General features: G+C 33.2%; 1 protein-coding gene across 9 annotated transcripts in view; it reads right to left on the bottom strand.

Moving 5' to 3' along the window:
- LOC125052500 (solute carrier family 12 member 4) overlaps positions 1–22,787 on the bottom strand; it is a 178,655-nt gene that overhangs the window by 19,780 nt on the left and 136,088 nt on the right. Inside the window, exons 1-2 of one of the 9 annotated variants that reach the window (XM_047653422.1) lie at positions 3,998–4,113; positions 2,870–2,995 (exon numbers count right to left, since the gene is read on the bottom strand). The exons of 7 other annotated variants lie outside the window; for them this stretch is intronic. In XM_047653422.1, coding sequence (XP_047509378.1) covers positions 2,870–2,954 — 85 coding nt within the window. In that variant the 5' untranslated portion in view covers positions 2,955–2,995; positions 3,998–4,113. Of the gene's footprint in view, positions 1–2,869; positions 2,996–3,972; positions 4,114–22,787 lie in introns of those variants that run through there. One more of the 9 variants, XM_047653431.1, reaches the window with a different exon arrangement.

Here is a 22,787-nt window from a genome sequence, read left to right as displayed (position 1 = left end):
CAAATTTTATACGTGATATGAAATATTATATCGAAAACTTCCCCAAGTTTGCAGAACTTTTGGAATTTTTTTCACGACCAAAACTTATTTTTAACAATGTTCCGGACCGCAGAGCAGGTTGCAAAATTTTATAGTTTGTTTTAATACCACTCCCGACCTTACATCAAAATTTGAAAACTTTTGGAATTATTATGAATTAATTGTCTTGACTGACTGGTCTAGTACTATATTTTGAAACTTCAACATTAGAAACATGTTTTGACAGCCCTATATGTTAACCACCAACAATAAACAAGAAAATATAATCAAACACCCACTGACTTCGATTTAAATATTAGTTATCATTTATAGGAAACTAATAAAATAATGTTTACCGTTGTATCACAGTTTACTAATAATATAAAAGCTATTTTTTTTAAATTATTACTTTGTAGGCTAAGAAATATGACTTTTTCATGTCTATTAGCATTAAAAACTATTAAGCAAACCTAGTTTCTTTTTAAAACGCGTAAAAAAGTTAAAGTTTGTGGCATTCGATATGTATCGAGTATGGATATATATTAATTATCTACTTTAATATGAGAAATACAGATTGTATACATAGTTTGTGTAGTAGATGAACGTTAACAAAACTTTATTCGTTCTATAAGATTATCATTTTATGTGAGTTATCTTAGAAGTACTTTTTTCCTTTCAAAGAGTAAAGCGTGTCAGAATGTTCCTGATTCACAAAGAGGCAAGTTCCTTTTGATGAACATTTCATTCGTCACTGCTACCGTTGTGTGTGCTTTTTTAAGACTTTTTTGTATCACATTGATAAAACGAAGCGAAAAATAAAAGCACGATAGGATGACAAAAGACATACATTAAGTTATTTAACAGTGATACACTTTGTTTTTCCTCTTAGGCTTTTCTTTTTCCAGTCGTTAAACACAATCCATTTGACGTCAGCCAAGTTACTTTTCAAACAATATTTCTATTATGAACACGCTCTTCTAAAACAATAACGGCTTTTCAGCGTAATTTAATACGATACTTTATCGTAAGATACACCTTGTAATAAAAATGTAAGCGACAAAAAATAACTCTTCGCAGATGATTCGAAGTGTTTTCATTAGTAATGATTATTCAAAACCGATTTATCAAATTAATTCCACTGCTCGAGTTTAGCTTTGAGCGCTGCAATTTTCTTGAGCTAGCTTTACCTACAGAGCGAAATCAATTTTCTCAGAATTAAAAAGATAAACTATTTTCTAAAATTGAGTATTTAAAGATACCTTATAAATTTTAATACCGTTTAAATGATTTTTTAAATACCGTATACAGAAGTAAATTAATGTTGTTCACCTCGAAATAAAACTTTGTTTATTAAACATTTTTTTTTTTCAATAAATTGTGAATTATTTTTAAAGTCAAGTAGTTAAAGATTCCTGATAACTTCTTTAAAGCATTTAACATTTCACCTTAACCCAAGTTTAGTTGAACTTCAGATCAGATTCAATTTTAAAACTTTTAAGCGAATACTAATTCGGAACTTTGCGAGCGATAGCGATGAGAGGAAAATGTGTAACTTTTGGAATGATTTTAAGTAGGCGAAATTAATCAAAAGAAGAAAATTCGAAATGCTTCATTCTTTGAATATTATAAGTACAATATGTTTTTAAGCTCTCATTTATGCCTGAAAAGCGGAAAATATTACAAAACCAAATTTTCAGTGAAGTAAAGTTGTTAAATTGTCGATTCATTCTTATTTTTTAAATTTACTGTGTACCATAAAAAGATCGTGATAAAAATTGCGAAAAATTAAATATCACCTCGTAATAAATATTAAATTTATAGTGATGTTCAATTTTCGTTCCAGCCTCAAAATAAAGATTTTGATAAATAATATTATTAGACTTGTCAAGTCATGGTCACGATATTACATTGTAAACATTATACTCAATATGTGTGTTTATGCAATTAAAATATTGTCTACTAAACGGATTGGATAGCTTTACCGAGTCAAGGCGAGAAACCTATCAAGTCGCGACAAATACTCGGTTTACTTTCAGTTTTCCCTCATATTGAACAAAGATTATAAAACAAATTAAACGTTGACGGTAATTAAAGGCAGCTGCGCAAAAGATTTCATAAAAATATGTATGATTTATTTATAATTTGGCTTATAATATTGAACATGAATAATATCTTTATCTCGTAACCAAGATCATCTTTTCTGTGCCATGTGCATTATGTAAGGAAACATTTTGGTACGATAAGCAAAAAAATCTTATAAGATAAACTTTATAAAAACTTTATTTCTGAGACGAAACGTTAATATAATTTATCTACAGAAGCTGAAATGTATAAATAAGTCCAAAGTTACGTTGTTATTAAATCGTAATCCTCTTTCCTCGGTTTAAAGGTTTTTCAAAGACTTTGGTAACATAAATCTCTAGATCTTAATTAAATATTTAATCAACATTTAAAATAAAAAGTAACTGGTCAATTAGTGGTTAAATTAATTATATATAGTGTATAATATAAAATAATTTTGTATATATAACACCCGGGTCATTTATACAACTAATTCAAATTGCTAGTACTTGATGATGATAATAATAATTATTCTTTTTATAGATTAAAATTGTAGTTTTTGAAATTATATTGTACTGTTTAACAGTTAAGCCATAATACATTATATCTTCGCCTTATATTTAAATACACAATGTTCTCTCAGTTACCCCTAATTTACAAAAGTACCGAAGCCTCAAATATTTTCAAATATTTTGTCCTAATCTGTAGTGAATAATAAATATACAAGACAAAATATTCACCCATATTTCAGGCTGTGTACGTTTATTAACGACCATATATTTTTAATTACCTTTTTTTCCCGGCGAGGTACAGTTGCTTTTATTAGAAGGTGATTTTGTTTCAGACGCAGCCATTTTCTCCTTTTCGGACGACATGCTCACACGCTTTTACCGAAACTAAGCGACTGCTACCATTACTACAACATGTATTGAGGTTCACCAATTGCTCCCATGATGTTAATAAATGTTTTAGTTATGTATGGAAATACGGTCCAAATAATATACCTCAAATATATAATTGAGACAGAGATATTAAATAAGGCATGTATAAAAATATTCAGACTTAGGTTTTTCAAATACCTTCTCGTTACACATAATTGTCTTCATTTAAATCAAAATACGTAATCTGTTGCTTCAGAAAGATTTGTTTGAATTTTTAAAGAATTACCTTCTTATTAATAATTATTTTTTATTCTGAGTAAAGCAAATTGTAGTTCAGTTCTTGTTATGTTTTATAATAAAACTGTAACGTACATGCATGTTAAGCAAACAATGGGATTATCACGAGCGCCGGACAGTGGCGCTATTTACAGATCATATAAAAGAACAAAAGACTTCAATTAATATTTGTTTTATTGTTTTAACGAAAAAATAATGACTTTGTTCTGAACTTTAAACTACTATAATGTTTTTATAGTTTAAATAATAAGAAAATATAAAGAAGATGTAAGGTTAGTAATAAAATTATGATTTATAAAGTGCTTAGTATGATTAATGATAAGTGATGTATAGTAGTTTGCAATGAATTGAATTTTAGGGTATATGAATAAATTAAACAATGATAGAAATCGATGATTTAATGAGTAAAATAATAAGATGAATAATGCCACAAATTTATATAAACCTTCTAAAATGAAAGGTTGAAAAAACATTGAAACATTTCTGCAGATACAAAACGTGGCATCAGCATAAAAGACACCCTGAAAATTTGATAAAACACCTGGTTGCGTTAAATAAAGATGACCGTAAGAGGAAGTAAGGCCGAGTTAGTTTTCTTTTCGTTTTTGAAACCGCGCGAAAGCATGCTAATGGGTAGGCCGTCCAGATGATATGAGATCTTTGAATAATGAAAGTGCTCATGCAATGAAAACTGAAAGTTCGATGTCATTGAAACCTGTAAGTTACGTAAGCGCGGTAACCTGCAACCTGGGAGCGATTGGGAAGCTTCCTGCGGGGGAGCGCGTGGGGCGTCGCGTCGCGCGTGCCGTGCGCGTCGAGGGCGCGTTCGTGCTCGCTCGTGTCGCGTAACACGGGAGGAATCGATGCGGGCAGCGGGCGGCAGCGGAGTGCTGCACCGGGAGGCTGCGCGGCCCCCCACATCCCGAGACCCGGGCCCCGCGCATGCGCACACAGCTCCCGGCCTGTCGCGCCGCCCGCGAGACGCCGTACTACAGTCTACAACCCTAAATAGGGTAGACCGAGGCGAATCGGATCACAGGGCGAATCGGATCAAAATTAGAAATGTGTTGATAATTCAAATATCACATTCACATAGAACGCACTCAACCGGCGTTTTGTGTCTCTCCATTTACTGAGCACCTCCCGACATAAGCAATATTTCGATCGCGCTTGTGGATCAGTGGCAATGCCGCTCGTCAGCCACTCGGTTTTTTGTGTGTGTCGCAATTTGGCGCTCATCTAAGGTTACGTACTTACGTTTTCTTTGTGTCATATGACGGATTTGTCTTAAAATTTAACTACTTTGGTTTATATTGCTAAGCAAGGTGTTAATATTGAAGAACCAATTCGCTTTTAAGTATAATCTTAGAGGTTAACGTCTAACATATTTATTTCAAAAGTCTTAATTATGGGGCTAATCGGATCATATCCTTAGGGGCGAATTGGATGATACTTTTAAACTGATTTATTAAATGTTTAAGGTTATTGATTCATATTTATTTCATGACCACCGGAGAATGGTGTCAAGAAAAAATGAAAGAGGCTGTAAATTAAGTCCAGAACAAAGAGTTGACCTTGCGTAAAGCTGCTAAGAGTTTTTCAGTACCGTTCACGAGCTAACAGAAAAAAAGGACCATAATATATATGTGAATTATGCGCCAATAATTAAAATTGATCTTATTATTATATATTTTTACTGATTCCAAAGTTATTTAACACTATACCTTAAAATTTTGTTATATTTTGTGCACGATCCGATTCACCCCGAGAGTTGGGGCGAATCGGATATTTTCCTTTTTTTAGTTTTTAATAGCTAATTAAGAGAATATATGTATGATTTAAGTTTTCAAATATTTATTTCATAGGTAATTGTTACTTCTTACGATTTTATCAATAAAAATAACATTATATAGCACTTTAGTATGATTTACTCAACCTCAAAGAAAAAGTGATCCGATTCGCCTCGGTCTACTATATATATAAACCTATTTATATCCTTTTTGGGACTAAGAACTTTAACTGGTTGACTGAAAACTGCATTGTTCTTAATATGTTCGGTGTTTACTTATATATATATTTAATATATTTTTTATTAGGTTAATTTTACGAATTTGAAAATGCATTATGATTGGACTAGTGTTTTTACTAATATTAGTATTTAATTGTTTCACTTAAACTTTTTTATTTATTCTCATGGTCAAACTCAGACGTAATTTGAAACATCTTACCGAAAAGAATAGTCTTGCAACGTAACTTACTTTTTCCAACATAATAAATAAATACGTGATGTTCTCTGTGGATAACATTTCAATTCCCGGCGCGCTGATTTACGATACTACAGCTTTTTTATACGATATTCTTTATCTGCATTAATATACTACGTTGTACTATCAAACCTACATATATTGCTATAACACTATTATAGATCCTTATTTAAGTTTGATTGGCGTCATTGCTTTTAAGTTTTGACCTATTATTAGATAGTTGTATTCACACCGTCATCGAATTTACTCGTGCCAATGACGAAGAAATTTATGATGATATTTTGCAAGCTACAACTATAGCTTTTTGCCATACGTGAAATATGTAGAGGATATAAATATGACATAAACTATAGAGTAGGTGTACACATTTATATATTACGTCATAGGAAATGAACTTTCACGGTACTTGACATGGGATATTACTAATTTTAATATTTTTTATTTTATTTATACATGAGCACATATATATTATAAGAACCAAATTAAGGTTCAAACTAGAAATATAATTAAAATACAAGACGATTAAAACCAAAAATTATTACATTAATGAAGACATCTTAAACAATAGAACGGTTTGTAGAGAACATTATGTAAAGTAATAATTTTGCCAGCAGCGGTCTATCTTGATGTCCCTTCTTGAATAATTATCTGGAAGCCTATGATGAGTTTGTTTAACGATAGTACAAGGCTGTAACTTCACTTCTGTGAAGATATCTAAGGTAGCATATTATCTCTAACTTTTGGTATATCCTAAACCTTCACGTATTCTTTGATTCGTATTATTTTAAAATATCCTAATTTCGCAAATTAATTTAAGTTTGAATAATGTTTTGGCAATATTTAAAAAGGAAGTTTATTATAATAAGATTTTTATACTATATAAAACTGATAAACGTTTCATTCATTCTTTCACTCATAATCTTATATTTCGAGATGGTGGGATGTTTTTGTATAGAGACTCAAAAATAGAGTAGAGGTTCAATCTGATAATCCATAGTCTGAAGTTTCGAAAACATTTCCATAAACAATAAACTACAAGCTCCCACCTTATCAGAATGTCATTTAAAAAACAAATCAGTCTGGATCACAAAACTATAGCTTCATATATCTAAGGATTTTTTGCTTAGATTTATAATCAGCGGCTACCATACCTACATACCTAGGTGAATACAACGGAAATTCATTGGAAGTAATATCTTCCTATAAATAAACTGTAAAATTTAAACGCGTTGAGTATGTAACTTAGTCGATATCGTGCTTTGGTTTATATCAGAATATTGACAATACAGTTGTGAATTTGCATCTATAATGTGTCACTGTGGTCGGGAAATGCCTGAAATTCAGGTGATATTAAAAAGCGTGTTTGCCACAATATTCATATTATTAATTGATGTTATTACTAAACGCGACGTCAAAAGAAAAGTTTATTTTTCAATATTCAATCCATTGAAGGTTTTTTATATTAAATTTTAATCTTAAATATTAAATCTTTTTATATTAAATCTCATACAATTATAATAACGGTTACTCACATAATGTTTTAAATATACTCGTATATCTAGTTATGTTACATATAACTGGGAAAAAGATTTAAGGAAAAAGATAAACTAAAAAAGAAAATGGATACTTTAGCTCGCGCAACTAAAAGCATTTGCATTAAGTGGTAATTTCAAATTTCTTGTTTGGTTGCGAAAATATAATTTTATTATGTGCAAAGCACAATGACGGCGTGTTAGATATATCAAATCTAATCTGCAGCTAAAATAAATTTACGTGAAAGTTTATATAAATACTTATACCTATACTAGACGAAAAGGTTTAGATTTCCCTGAATATATAAAGATTTTAACCTAAATACTCAATATCAAAGAAACAAAAGGTCCCGTTTTTGTCTCATTTGCTTCAATGTTGAATTAAACAACATAAGAACCAATTCATTAAAAACAACAGGTCCAAGCAGGTTGATAGAGGTGAACGAATAGGTGAGCAGAGTTCGCGGCCATTGGAAGGCTTAGCCCAAGACAGGTTCTTTAAGAAGCTTTTAATATGTTTGTTACATTTGTGTTAGGTGCCAAATATTTAAAAAAAAGTATAATATTTTTAGTTACATTTGTATTTAAATATATTACATAACTTGTTTGTAGTTGATATGTATTTATATTTTACAGTAGATAAACGACACAGAATAAGAATTGTACCAGAAGCAGTTATCAATTTTTTTTCAAGAGCTCTTCAGATATAGTATAGATATCGGGTTACTCAAAGTAGAGCTATTGAAGATAAAATGAAGGCGTCTGCTATTATTTGCATTGGTATCAGGGGAAATTATGGAGACAGGGCCGGATGGAATTATTTTTTTCGCTCTATGTAATTTTATTCCTATTTATGACTGTGAGTTACATAGTATATCATTTACAAAATTAATTAAACTTTAAAAAATACTAGAAGTATATACAACAAGGGTCTGCCAATCAATCAAAATTGATTTCATACTTTCGTTAAGTAATTATAAAAATATGTAATGATAATTTCCTGACTTTAGTTATTAGTTGTTACTTAAAATAAAAGTAATAAATGTTTTGAATAATATTGGAGTCATACAACTAAGTATAAGTTTTTATAGCAAATATGATGTGTACGTGCTGCGACTATGGAATCTAAGCAATAACGCTACGCTTCCGTAGCACCTCTACGATACTATATATCCAGCCAGTACCAGCTATGGTTACTAAGTTAGGTCTATTTGTTGTGTAAAACCACAAATAATTATTAATTCTTAATTCTTTACAAATTCATATTCCAATTCTACAACTTTTACAATATTACTATCACCTAGTCAAGCATATTGTACAATGAAACGATAGACTGCCAGAGTTGATAAAACTTGAAAGAAATCGTAGAAGTTAAGTAAGTTAAACGAAACGTTAGATAACTTAAAAACTCTATTTGTAAGTCAACTAACAAGTAATACTTGGTAACATTGCTGAAATGCTTCTTGTACTAACAAAAGTATAAAGTACGTTATAAGCAAATACAGCATGCAAAATTAATTATTACTAAAATAAGAAATAGATAAACCTATACTTGTGTTAAATAAGAAATGGTCGAAGGAAATAGTTAAGCGACTAGTGTGGGTTCTTTGTGAGAATAATAGAATTTTCAATTAACTTTGTTCCATAAAATATGGAATTTACCTAATTGAAATTAAATTAAAGTATTATACGACTAAAGAATTTCATTATTGTAAGCAGAAGAAAAGCTTTTACTTTATTTAATGGGTTCACTTTGACAAACAATTACTTGTTTCTGTAACTTTGCAGACTTTGCATTATTTATTTTTCATGCTTATAAAAGAATAAATAATTATGAAAACAAAAATATTTTTTCAATGTAAAACGTTAAACAATTGTAATTCGATTAACACTTATTTTATCTTATACACAATTCATCTATGTAACTTGGATCAATATTGGGCACATTGATCTACAGCATCAGTTAGATTAGAATTCTTTTTAACTTTTAAGTATCCATGTCGCAAAAAAGCCCTTGACGAGGGGAGTGAAATTTGAAGGTTCATCTTGACCCACCCGATAAATTTAAAGAGAAAAAATATTCACGCCAGATTTTGTACAACACTTCATTATTTTCATTGATTAGAATGTACGTTTTATTGCACTAAGTAAAGGTTTTCAGATATCGATTGTTACAAGTTGAATTTTGGATAATCCTAAAAATACGTTAAACAAAAATAATGTGTGTTTCTTCGGTTATAGCATATATGTTGGAATTTCGTACGCGATGGAAGTTGTATGTATGTTGTAACAGATCCATGATCCTTACAAAAACAACAGTTTTATGTACAATGAGAATGGGAGCAAGTTTTAAGTAGGTTCAGAGGCTAGCGGCAACATTGTGACCCTAATGTCGGCTTAAAATTATTTCTAAAGCACTTTACCCTTACGATAGCCTACCTGTTATCTAACTATGTTTTATTAAGGAATATGTTTACTTAACCCGAAATAATGTGCGTAATTTTCTCAGAATATAACCCGTATAATGAAATGAATATTTAATTTTTAAATATATGTATAAAATAAATTTTGGGTGCTGATTATATGACCTTATGTCATTTTTGATGGGTGTCAATGTCAATGTCATTTTGACGCGGCGGTATATTGCATCCTGACCGCCTTACCTTTTTGCTTTCTTTTCCAGAGGGACGTGTGATAGATCATCTTCTATTGATTACTTTCTAAATCTAGTCGTCAAGAATAGATTTATGATTTGCATATTTTTTATAAAGCAACACTCTGAAGCAAAACTATTTCTAATCCCGTCAGTAATGTAATTTTTTAATGAGAAACGACATTCGGATAGGCTTCCATATCATGTTTTTTTATCAACTTACATGAACGTTTGTACTGTCATAAAACAATAAATTACTTAAGCCTTTATTAGTTTTTTATTTGGTTGAGAAACACAATTACTATAACCAAATATGAGCCTAAATTAGCTTTTAGTTGCTATTACCACCAACAATGATTTTCAGTGAGCTCACTGTAATTAAAGTGACCGCTGTCACTTTACACATTTACATTTACCAAGAAATTCAAGATGAATTGTGTTTTTCTGAGGTCAGTTAAAAATAAAACAAAACAATTTAAGTCAGTTAATACACATTTTTAATTGAAGTTCTCCTTTCTGTCAAGTACTTTGTCGCAACAATTGGCCTCTCTATTTAATTTCAAAATATATGTACGATTTTTAAAATATGGATACTCCGCGCATGTTTCTTAACTATCCGACAATACTATTAACATTCCGGTGGTAAATGTTAAGTTTTACGAGCGTTTACCTCGCCCTCGTAACTATAGAACGTTTGTATTTGTCACTTACTGTTTGCACTAAATTGTTACTACGTCCCCTTTTCTACTAAGCTTTTATTTGGAATAGTTTAAGGTCGTGAAGGTTGTACTAACAAAATTATTTTAAATAAAGTATAAGTTCTATTATTTTACAGAAAAATCCATCGTGTGATGGCGACCCCTTTTCAATTACCATGATAAGATTTATCTAACTGAATGGAAAAATATTGTTTTTAGTTATTTCGGAAAACTAAAAAACATTATATCAGCTAAAATTATTAACCTACGAGACCAAACAATCAAATTCAACAATGAATCGATTAATGATTACTATTGAAAGTTTGTAACCTGTGCTTTATAAGTACCGAAACCCTGAATTACGAAATGTTATAACGGATGCAATTTTTTTTAATGTAGTTTGCAGAGACGTATTTTGTGTATTTAATATAGTCGTGTCTATGGAATAAATTTGTTGTTTACACACCCACATTGTAAGGGCATTTATTTTTTATTATTTTTGTGAATATCTACCCAGATAACCAGATGGTTATGGTTATATTCCAGGAAACAGAGGCGTTGCATTATAGGCAGTGTTTTTACGCTGATAGTTTGTCATTATTTTCAATAGATCTTATTAGTGTGGGAGGTTGCATAATTGATAATAAATGTAATAGTACGGCAGCTGAAAATATTTAATAAATAGATATCGTATACTATGTTATCTATCTTTAAAAAATATTAAATAATAATCGGCTCATATTAACAATTACTAAAATTCCAAAATCAATAGAAAACATAGATTATATTCTTATACAATTTACGTTTCTGTTTTATCTATATTTTCTCGTTGAATTTCGTGCATAAAGTATCCGTTCCGGGCGCCTGCATATTTTACAACGCCTCGTTTGCACGGAATATTTGATGCTTCACTGTTTTATGAAAATTCAAAGGATAAATTTGTAGGCGCATGCAAATTAATTCCCCCTTTATACCCTCAGTTTTCGGCTATTGTTTTATTCGATAAACCACTATAAAATCCTTATTCATACGTGTAAATGCCAACATGATTTTTGATGCTTGCAGCACTTTGGTTTATTAATAAATTTGTCTATAATACTACACGACGACATCTTACACCGACTCCAGTTCTGGGTTAACCGCTGTATTGTGGGTATCTACTGGCCCGAGAAGATCTCTAACGAACAACTTTGGGAGCGCCGAGAAAAATAACGCTCTAGTACCTTTTGTAATAGAAACATGCATATTTTAAATCCTATTTTGTACAGATGAAGTCAGTTAGATAATAAAGTACTTACAATATTCTATTTAAGATTTGAAATCTATTGTTCATTTGGCTTAAATTGCTCATGATGTTAGCTCTTAATATAGTTTTAATAATAATAGCCGTAAAACCATTAAAAAATATTGCCCTTGGAATATAAAAATTACCAAAAATCAGAAAAAATATCCGTCTATTTTACGCATTAATACATATAATGTTTATGTAGTCTAACGGTAAAAATATATTTCACAAAATATATAAATTACTCAGTCTTATTTTTGTATTAAGGTCAAATTAATTAGTAGAAGTATTAATAAACCATTTTAGTTCGCAGATTGGACCGCGCACCTTTTAATTAAGCCACGCCACTTATAGCCGATGGTCCGACTGTTAGTAGTACGACAATTTAGTATTTGTAAATACTAAATTTATATAATTCAGCATTATAACTATTAATTTAGTTTTCTAACCATTCTTGTGTAAAATGGCAGACTTGTTAATGTTTGTATCGTATGAAGACATTTTTTCCAATCCAAGTTTTTAATTATAGTATTTTTTTCATTGCTTGATATCCTAGAGTTACTAGAACTAGAAGGCTTCTATACGTGCCTACGGCTCGCTTATCTGCTACCTACTTTTAATGGTCCACTGAATAGGCTATCTCACTTTTACAACTAGATTACTAACATTGATGAAAATATTGATTTATTTACAACTTTCTTCAAACTTACCGTAACTTTGTTTATCATGCTCTTAATAAAGTTTAAGTTTCTATTTAGTTAAATAATAATATTATTTTTTGTTTTTTATTTTGTGGTTGCTCGTTTAATTTTTTACCTTGCTTGCTTATGTTCTAATATAATTGATATGAATTTTACATACAAACATATAGGGTTAGGGTTAGGGTTAGGGTAGAAGGACTCCTTTTTCCGCAATTAGACTCGTGGTTGGTCCGTTGTGCGTACGAGTCCTGGCTAATTTAGCCAGCCTAGCTCCTTCCAGAAGCACAGAAGTCTCCTGGGCACTTCACAGGCTTCCCGGAGCGACCTCACCGTTCCGAGGATTTTTTCACGTTGATTAGCCACAGCCTCGCATTCCAGGACTACGTGGGTGACTGTTTCTTCTGCGCTGAAACAGCCTCTGCACAGGGGGCTGTCTGTCGCGCCTAGGATAAAAAGATGTTTATTTAGGAGGCAATGACCCGTTATTGTCCCTATCATTATTTTAAGGTTGGTTCTATTTAAGTTAAGTAGTCGCTTTGTCAGTTGCGGGTTTACTGCTGGCAGAGCCACTTTGGACTGTCTGCAGGCCGCACCATGCGACCATCGTTGTTGCTGGAGTTCAGCGGATCTCTGGCGGATCCAGGTTCGCACCAGCGAGAAGGGCAAAGGAAGGAGCGGATACGGGCCAGCAGGCATCATTCCGGAGCCTCTTCTCGCAAGCTCGTCCGCAGCATCATTGCCGAGAGATCCACTGTGTCCCTTTATCCACTGTAAGGTAACCCTATTGGTTCGGGTTATAGCCTCCAGTGCTTCATGACACTCCAGTATTAGTTTGCTGTTGGTTTTTTTGTTTCCGAGCGCCATCAGCACGGATGCACTGTCGGATACGAATTTAATGCAAAAGTCATTAATCCCTAGCCGCTGCACGGCTCTGGCTGCTTCGGTTAAGGCGACACATTCACATTGAAAGATCGTGCTCTGTGTGCCCAAGGGTAGGTGTATGTTGATGTTGAGATCAAGAGAGAATATGCCAGCGCCTGAGCCAGACCCTGTTTTGGATCCATCTGTATATATACGTAGCTCATTCACGGTCGACCGGTCATGTTCCTCTTCTCTCAGTTGTATATGATATTTCCTGTTAAATATTAATTGGTTAGTGATTCTATCACAGGGCGCAGCAATAAGAGGTTGATACTCTGTTGCCCTGTTGAGAATCGCTGTGTGTGTACTGTAGTGATTTTTTCCCCATAGATCCAGTACCATAAGCCTGATAGCAGCCAGGGCTGCCTCCTGCTGTATGTGTAGGTCCAGGGGTAAGATCTGCAGGGCCATCTCCATTGCTGCGGTTGGTGTTGTTTTCATGCAACCGCTAGCAGCGGACAAAGCAAGCCTCTGGAAGCGTCCGAGTTTGGTAATTGCCGTTTGAAGTTCTGTTCTGGGCCACCAAACAAGGGCTCCATAGGCAAGCATTGGCCTAATTATGGCAGTGTATATCCATAATGTTATCTTAGGCGATAGGCCCCATTTCACGCCTAGCATCTTTTTGCATTGATAAAAGGCGATCGTTGCTTTGTTTAGTTTGTGTTCTAGATGTTTGTTCCAGAGCAGTTTACTGTCCAAAATCACACCTAGGTACTTGATTTCATTCTTGAGAATGAGTTCAGTGTTGAAGAGTTTCGGAAGTTTGTACGGTCCAAGAACTCTTCGGTTGGTAAAAAGTATTAGTTCTGTTTTTGATGGGTTGACAGATAACTCGTGCTCATTGCACCATCTCTCAATCACTTTGAAAGCTCGTCTCATGAGGTCACATAAGGTGCTTTCAAAGTTCCCAGATATCAAGATTGCTATGTCATCAGCATATCCCACAGTGAAGAGATTGTCAGCGTTGAGTTTTGTGATTAGTTCATTAACCACAAGGTTCCACAGTAGCGGCGATAGAACACCTCCCTGCGGACATCCTCTGCTGACAATGCCTCGTGTTGTGGAGTTTACCGTGAACTGTATAGCTCGTTGTTTTAGCATGTTGTTTACCCATTCTATAAGGGTTGATGGTACTCCACATGACCTTAGTGCTCTGGTTATACTCGTGAAGTTTGTTTTGTCAAAAGCACCTTCGATGTCAATGAATGCACCAAGGGTTGACTGCTTTAACTTCAGGGAGTTGCCAATGCGAGACACGACGCTGTGGAGTGATGAGTCCGTTGATTTGCCCGAACTGTAGGCATGTTGATTAGGGTGTAGGAATTTGGATAGCGATACCCAGCTGCGTATCTCCAGGTCTCCTAGCCTCTCCATCGTTTTTAAGAAAAATGAAGTAAGGCTAATAGGCCTGAAGGACTTCGCTTGGGTATAGTCCTCTTTACCTGGTTTTGGGATGAATATGATTTTTACTTCTCTCCATTTCAAGGGTATGTATCGGTGGGCTATACAGGCTCGGAAGACAGAGACAAGATAGTCTACTATTAAGTTCCCACTCCATCTTAGTAGGCCTGGGAAGATGCCGTCCAAACCAGCCGCTTTGAATGGAAGGAAGGAGTTGATTGCCCACGTTACTTTTTCATTAGTGATTATTTTGTGAGCTACTTGCCAGTCTGAGCTGTCGGTGGCTCTCTCTACAAACATATAGTATGTGTATAAAATTTGTGATGTCATATTTTCTTGTATAATTTTATGCATACACGTTGTTTTAGAACTTATAAATAAATAAATAATAATAATCAAACGGAACGCGCCATCTGTTTTGTAAGCTTTTATGTTTAAAAAAAAGAGATAAATGAGAAAGAGTGTGTAAAGGTTATTTTGTTTTGTAAAATTTTGAACGATAATTTTAAATTTGATTTCAAAATTTTTACATTCTTGTGTGCGTAAATTTGTATTAAACAATTGTCAAACTATTAGACATCGAATATATAAAGTATCTTCCATAGATAGATCCTATCTTTATATTATTTGATATTGACGTTGATATCAACCAATTATTTAATATAAAATTATTAATATAACTAGAACTAAAAAAATATTAGTTCACTATAAAAAAGATTTGAGCAGTGTTGGCCAAGTGGCTTCAGCGTGTGACTCTCATGCCTGAGGTCATAGGTTCGATCCCCCGCTGTGCACCAATGGAATTTCTTTCTATGTGCGCAACATTTTCTCGAACGGTGAAGGAAAACATTGTGAGGAAACCGACATGTCTTAGACCCAAAAAGTCGACGGCATGTGTCAGGCACTGGAGGCTGATCACCTACTTGCCTATTATAGTTAAAAATGATCATGAAACAGATTCAGAAATCTGAGGCCAAGGCCTAACGAGTTTGTAGCGCCATTGATTTATCGATTTATTTTTTATAAAAAATTTTTACTACATTTATGATTCATAATAACATTAAGAACTTGTGGGTATTGAATCGTAAATAAGTGGGCCTTCTTCGCCTGGAGAGTAAATGTAAAATAATATAAATAAAATAAATATAGTAAATCATGTTATTTTGAAATTCAATGTTTAATGTTATGTCTCTTAAACGAAAGGCGAAATACATAGGGCAGACACAATTAATTTCTGCGCTGATTTTTCTTTATCTTTTTTTACGTATGTTCAGACATGCATCAGACTTTTAGGCCGCCCGAAACAAATTGAGAACAGGGTTGGTTTAGAAATTCAGTAATTATATAGAACATTTTAATAATAACCTAATATAATATAACAATTTAATATTCATTTGTTGTATGAGATACGATTGTATATTGAATTGGGACAAATTCTTAATAAAACCTAATGGAGGCATGAAGATTACAAGTCTTTTGCCACAACAAAGGAAATTACGCCATGCTGACTTGTCACCAACGCTTGTGTTAATATTTGAACTTGAATTTAGCGAGCTATGCAATGAGAAATTTTGATGAAACATCACCGCGATTATTACAATGTAAAGATAATTAATAATGGAATATCTATGTAAATAAATATATAACACTAGAGATTTAGGTCTTCGTTTGGCCAAAAATCAGAACGTTCAATAGAAAAAATAATGTCATAATTACATTAATTATTATCCTTTATAAATAAGGGCTTAATAATCAAAATTTGAAGTTGTCTTGATTCTCACGTATGGTATAACTAGGGAATGCAATTCCGGGATCGGGATCTCGTGCCATTTTTCGAGATTAATCCCGAAGCGTAACATGACGTCATCTCGTAGGACTAACGAGATTAAGTGGTAGTATCAGAAAAGTTAATCTCTTCGATGAACTTAGCTCCCTGAGTGTCGAATAAATGCAACCGCAAGGCTGTTATGTTTGAAAATCCTTGTAATTGTAAAGATGACTTGGAACAGTTGAAAAGCTAAATTTTCTTTGGTAAGTAATTAAAAATATATTCAAACGATTATATCGTCAGATACCCTTTTAAACGCCTGGTAAGTAGATTAACACCGCAACAGAAAACTGAGATGAATTGCCTCTATCAATGATCATAGAGGATTTGAATTTACGTGCTGCTATAAAAACCAACACTAACCACACGAGCAGCCACTCCTTAGCGTGTTTCTGCGAGATTAGATAGAGTCACTTATAAAAAAGAGATGAATTTATATGAGTGTGGGGTTTTTAAAGTTTGCCGAGTGTTGAGTCTTAGAGGGCATTTTCAGCTGCTGGTTACATACCGACTGACATAAGATACCGCTTAAGCACTTCTTAAGGAGTTGTTTTCAAAATCACTCCTAGAATAGGTAGATAAAAGTATTTCTGGACGTAAATCTTTATTCACCACTGCGGTTGCTTGTATTGAAATAACTAACGAATGTTTCGTAATGGTTATACCGTATAACAAAAAATATCACTACTTACATATATACAATCTTTTATTTCCATTACGCGAGTACTACACGTTACAAAAACTATTATAACTTATATAAACTTGAAGTTTTAATAATATATTTATAATATTGTTATTCTTATGATTTTTTTTGTTCCCACTTCTCTTTGTTGAAAGCATGGCTTATATGCAATATTGCCACCCGTTGCACTTAGCCTATAAATTTATTATTGAATTTTGTTTTTTAAAGAAGAGTAAATAAATAAAGCAAACAGTTTCTACTTATTTTAGAAGTCTTTTGCTGACCACGTCGTGTAATAATATTGCTTATATAGTCGTGTAATATAGAGGCATTGGTATATACGTTAAATTTATTAATTTTATTGACTGTTTCATATGATGACTTATGCCAAATTAAATATATTTTCCATATAAAACTTATAATTGTGTTAAATAGAAGAAGTTAAAGTAGATTGCTCTAGTTTATTTATTAATTAAAAAGAAAAATATACACTCAATGCAAGATAGCTCTAGAAATAGTAGGGCGGAATAAGTGGTCGCTAGTTCGATGACAAGATCAGTTGCCATGATAACTAACTTTTGATACGAGGTTTACCACGCAGCTCGTGTTCGAGTACACTTATGAATGTGTTATTAATTGCTATTAATGTTGTATAGCATATAAAACTGAACCCTATTACATAGTCTTTGTATGCAAATATGTTTTGATTCGACACCAACGTTTTTTTGGTTCAGTGGAATGAAATTGTATCAAATGGCTCTACAAATAATTGTATTAAAGCTTAGTTTTCGCATAGGACCTATACAGTTCTTAAACAACTGAAGCGGTGTTTTGTCACGATTATGATAAGTGAAAAATATAAGTATAGTATGAGATCAGCCAAGTCAGACACCAATAAGAAAAAGACGAGTTGCAATCCGGGAGTGCCGGCAGAAATGAAAACTTGAATATTAACGCATTTTTGATATTTTAGAATGGTTAAGGAATAATTTTGCACGAATTGCTGAATTAAATTTTGATGAATTAAATTTTGATGAATTAAATTTATCAGTATAAAAGTACTGTCATTTATGTGGTAGAATACAATATTTAATTATTGCGCTATCGTACACAAACATGACAATTTATATTACATTCAATACGCCTTGCCAGCTGTCTACTCTCCATCCGTCTTACGAATTTTAGATCAGGTACGTGTCCTGACGCGAGTTTAACCTTTTTTACTCATTCCAAAAAAAGTGAACAACGCCCCTTAAGAAGTTTTCACTTCAAAATGAGCAACACTTTATTTTCATTATATTGAGATGATTGACAATTACAGAAAATAAAACTGCCCTTTAATGTTATTCTGATTTTACCGTGTGGTTTAAAAGGATGTAACATAATTATACGTTATCTACAGCATAGCAGTATTGGCAAATTTTATTTCCACCGATTCGTATACAATTCCTAATAAAATATCGTTGGAGAGGTAATATTTATTTTAATAATAGAATCGATCGTTTGTGAAATTGAATATTTTCAGTTATTTAAATGTTGATAAAGACCTTTCATGATACGACCATACATGAAAGATAATAGGTTCCAATACATACAATACATACTTATCTACTTTAAGAACCCGAAGATAGGTTTTTCTTAAATAAATAAATTTAACTACATGTAGAAATACATAACATTAATTGGTTCACGCCAAATCTTGAAACAATCACTCACAATGCTAATAAATTTAATATGTCAAAGTCAATCTAGTTAATTTGATACCACATAATAGCGGCCTTCACACGTACAGTTCGAACCGTAGGAAACAGCCCGCGCCATTCCGATCTGCCGTCCAATCCGTCCGTGTAGACGCGACAAGCGCGTGGTGGTTTGACAGTTCGATGCGGCGCATTGGTGTGTTCGAACGTTTGTACAGTTGTATGCGGGTACCTCGTGTGGATGACAATTATTTCAAAATGGCAGTTTGGAGCGTGGAAGCAGTGACAGGTTTTATAAATATCGGGAACATCCATGTTTATGGCAAGTTAAAAATAAGTCGGCTTATACAAACCGTAATTTAAATCTTCAAATGAACGTCCAGTTGCCAGATATCTTAATGTTGCGGAAAGACGTTCTTCTGGTGTTATGCATTTTCTCATAACTGTATCTTGCTTAGTAATTCTGTGACGGATAAGTTCCAATAAGCAATCAAAATTATCGCCGTCCATCCTTAGGTAATTTTTAAAATCTTCTGGATAGTTTTCTCGTATTTCTTTTAACATGGGTAAATGTCCAAATTTTCGTCTATATTTCTTAACCCATACACGTCTCCTTTTTAGATTATTAAAACCAACCACGAAACCAGCTAACGCGATCACTAGACGTGTATCCATTTCTACTGTACCGGTTAAAACTGAAAGAAAACTTTTAAAATTGGTCGACATTCCACGCGCCATTCCATACTGCGATCTAAACTCTCGAAAAGCATTTATACGTACAGTTTTATCTGCAGGAAAGCGAAATAGACAGTTTGAACCGCAGTTCAAACTGTTATTACAATTTAAGCGTAAAGTAGAAGCACAGATCTGCGCGCGGTCTAGTCTGCACAGATTTATCTGCAGATTGGTGCGCAGTTCCAGAAATGCCATTCCGAACTGCACGTGTGAAGGCCGCTAATGTCGTGGATAAATGTCCACATTCGTCCGCCATTTAACTTTTTGAAAACCTATAGTCCCATTGAAAGCGATAATCGAGTGACACATTCTAGCTTTGCTCGATTCGTTTTCAAAAAGTAAAAAACGAAATCTTTCGCACTGTACGAACGCAATGTATCAGTTGTGCGTTGATCTTTTACATTCTATGCCGCAGTATTTTTAGGTCGATGTATCTTAAATACCTGTAGCTGGCATTTTCCTTTTTTACAAGGATTTCAAGACAGGGATTGTTCTATTGAAATGCAGATTCTCGAATGATCGCAAAAAATCTGGATTGGAAATAATTTTTGAATATAGAACGATAGAAAGTTAATGACCGTCCTTCAAAAAAACTCGTAAGTCTTATAATATATGGTGAGTACGAGTACACACAATTTTAACGAATTAAATTAGAAATATAGAACCTCGTTATGATTTCGCAGGCTGTTTGACAATTAATATCAGCAATTTTCGAAATTTTCCCGACTAAAGGGTCATTAGAAAATCTCAAAGCGCTCAACTTGTTCTGAAATAATTGTCCTATTGAGACTGGGGTATGCTCTCAGCAAAACCATTATTTGGGATCTTTTGTGAAACCTCTGCACTGGGTACTTTATAAAATACAAAGGACTTAAAATAGTCCTTAAGTTATAGTTAAGTGTTTTATAATGAAATATCTCTTAAGGCAAGTCTCGCATCAGAATAAGATAGTTTCATATTTAATTTTGAGTTGTAGACCTTAATATACTTCCAAGTTTTTATTTTGAGTTTAAAACTGTCGTCCTTCCGTACACACTATACGTTTACTACACCGTAGTAACACAGTTGATACAGTTTTTAAATTACTGCGATAATTTTAATTTCAGCACTTTAATTTAAAACAAGTATTTTTGTATGAAACTTGCATAATTAGAAAACAGTGATGTCAAATTAAACTAAAAGTTTCAGAGTAAGAAATTACCTGTAATTTGTTATTTACAGCAGAATGTAGGATATCGAAAATAATTGCAATTACTGGTATTTTTAGAGGACCGTCAAATCTTTCGTAGCGTAGATTTCATTTGATTGCGATTTAGGTTCTACAATCGGGAACAAAAATAGATTTATTTCAATATTGAACACGGATGCTTAAAGAAATGTGTATTTAAACGCGTAGATGAAAGAATAAAGATACGAACGAGTGAACGATGCGGAGACGAGTGACGCATAATTGCAGTAACACAACAAGGAAAATTGTTTTTCTTACGCTGGCCATAGACGGACCGCATATTGCAGCCGATGCCGACTGCTCTGAGCGGTCGCCGCACGGCAATCTGCAGTTTCCATACTAAATTCATATCCGCAATACACGGACCGCTCGAGCAGTTCCTGAGCGGTCGGTCTTGACTGCAACATGCGGTCCGTCTATGGCCAGCTTTAGACATTTGCTAAATAGAACGTTTTTATTAATTCAAATACCGGACAAATACAGAAATTCAAGACACTGCATCCTGCATTTCTGGCCGGTATCCTCTTTTAATGATCGTTGCTTCGTTTACTTCGACACAAACGGCAACATCTGTCATGCACCTTACTCGTATTTATTTTTATAATTAGATACCTCAGGTCTAGGTTGATGAATTTATTGATTAGACATAACTCATTAGATTTTTGACGTGACAACGTCTTATAATTCGATAGAGCCGGCTGCACGCACGAAAAAACATGACTCATGCGGCGTTCCATTTAAGGCTTGAAGTGCAAGCGAGAGCGCGAAGCGACAGAGAGGCACAATCGGACTCCGCGCTCTTCAGCGTTCGACATCTGTCTCTCTCCTACTTGAGTGAGCGATTCGTGACGTTGTCACGTTCAACTATCGTCAGTAAACCGACTTTACAGACAACCGATTTTTTTAGTAGATTTATTTGTTTACAAAATTACTTTTATACAGCTGTATGCTAATTGAGTATTTAAACGATTTTAATAAATTTTGATATTACTATTAGTTTTACAAATATCAAGTATTTCTATCTGTTGAGCTTCCTTTGCCTTCTCTAAGGTTGGAAACGTTCTTGAACCAATTTAACTTGTCCTTCCGATTCGACATTCGGGTATTCCTCCATACATTAGTATTCGGAATTACTACTATTTGGCATCCTTCATTCATGAAATAGGACTACTAGCCTGAATTATCACATTGATATCTAATATTAGAGAACTTACTATAACATAATTTAAACTACTTGGGAAATGATTATGTAATATTATGTCACTACACTTGTTTTTCAAATTTGTAAAACTGTAATGGTAACAAGTTTCTACTTAACTTTTTTATCTCTATGTCTATGAAATTTCTTAATGTAATTTACCAACAATTGTTACAATATTTTGTAATGATTGAGTAAATGGCTAATAGAATATACAGTGGTTAATCAAAATTAACGTAAAATTTACATAGATAAATCGTTTAACGCCTCTGATTGAGTTGCTCCATGCCCTTGACAAAAGTGTTTTGCGGCAGGCGTGACCTGCTATCGGAATATAAATTAGTATAGGAAATATTAGCATGATTTTGTGCTCGGCCTCGTGACGATTTCCACATAAATTTGTTTAACGAAAGCCGATCATATAATATTTTGGCTTCTGACCCTGGCCTGAAGACAACTGCCTTGTTGCAGGCCACAACCACTATGAGTGAAAAATAGTATTCTTCATAGACAATCATATATTAACATATTTACCAACAAAAATGCATATGCTTCTTCGGAATCAATATAATTATTTGGATATTCTATATCTGATGTATATATAATTATTTGATAAGTGATTCTGTTTTGTTTAAGATATACTGAGAGGTGGGTATGTTTTTTCATTAACAATTAATTTGCATTATAATAGTAGTAGTTCTTTC

Source organism: Pieris napi, chromosome 1, assembly GCF_905475465.1.
Source record: "Pieris napi chromosome 1, ilPieNapi1.2, whole genome shotgun sequence".
In the NCBI taxonomy this organism is placed as follows: domain Eukaryota; kingdom Metazoa; phylum Arthropoda; class Insecta; order Lepidoptera; family Pieridae; genus Pieris; species Pieris napi.
The sequence above is the reverse complement of the archived record's forward strand: the minus strand, read 5'-3'. Positions and strand labels throughout refer to the sequence as shown.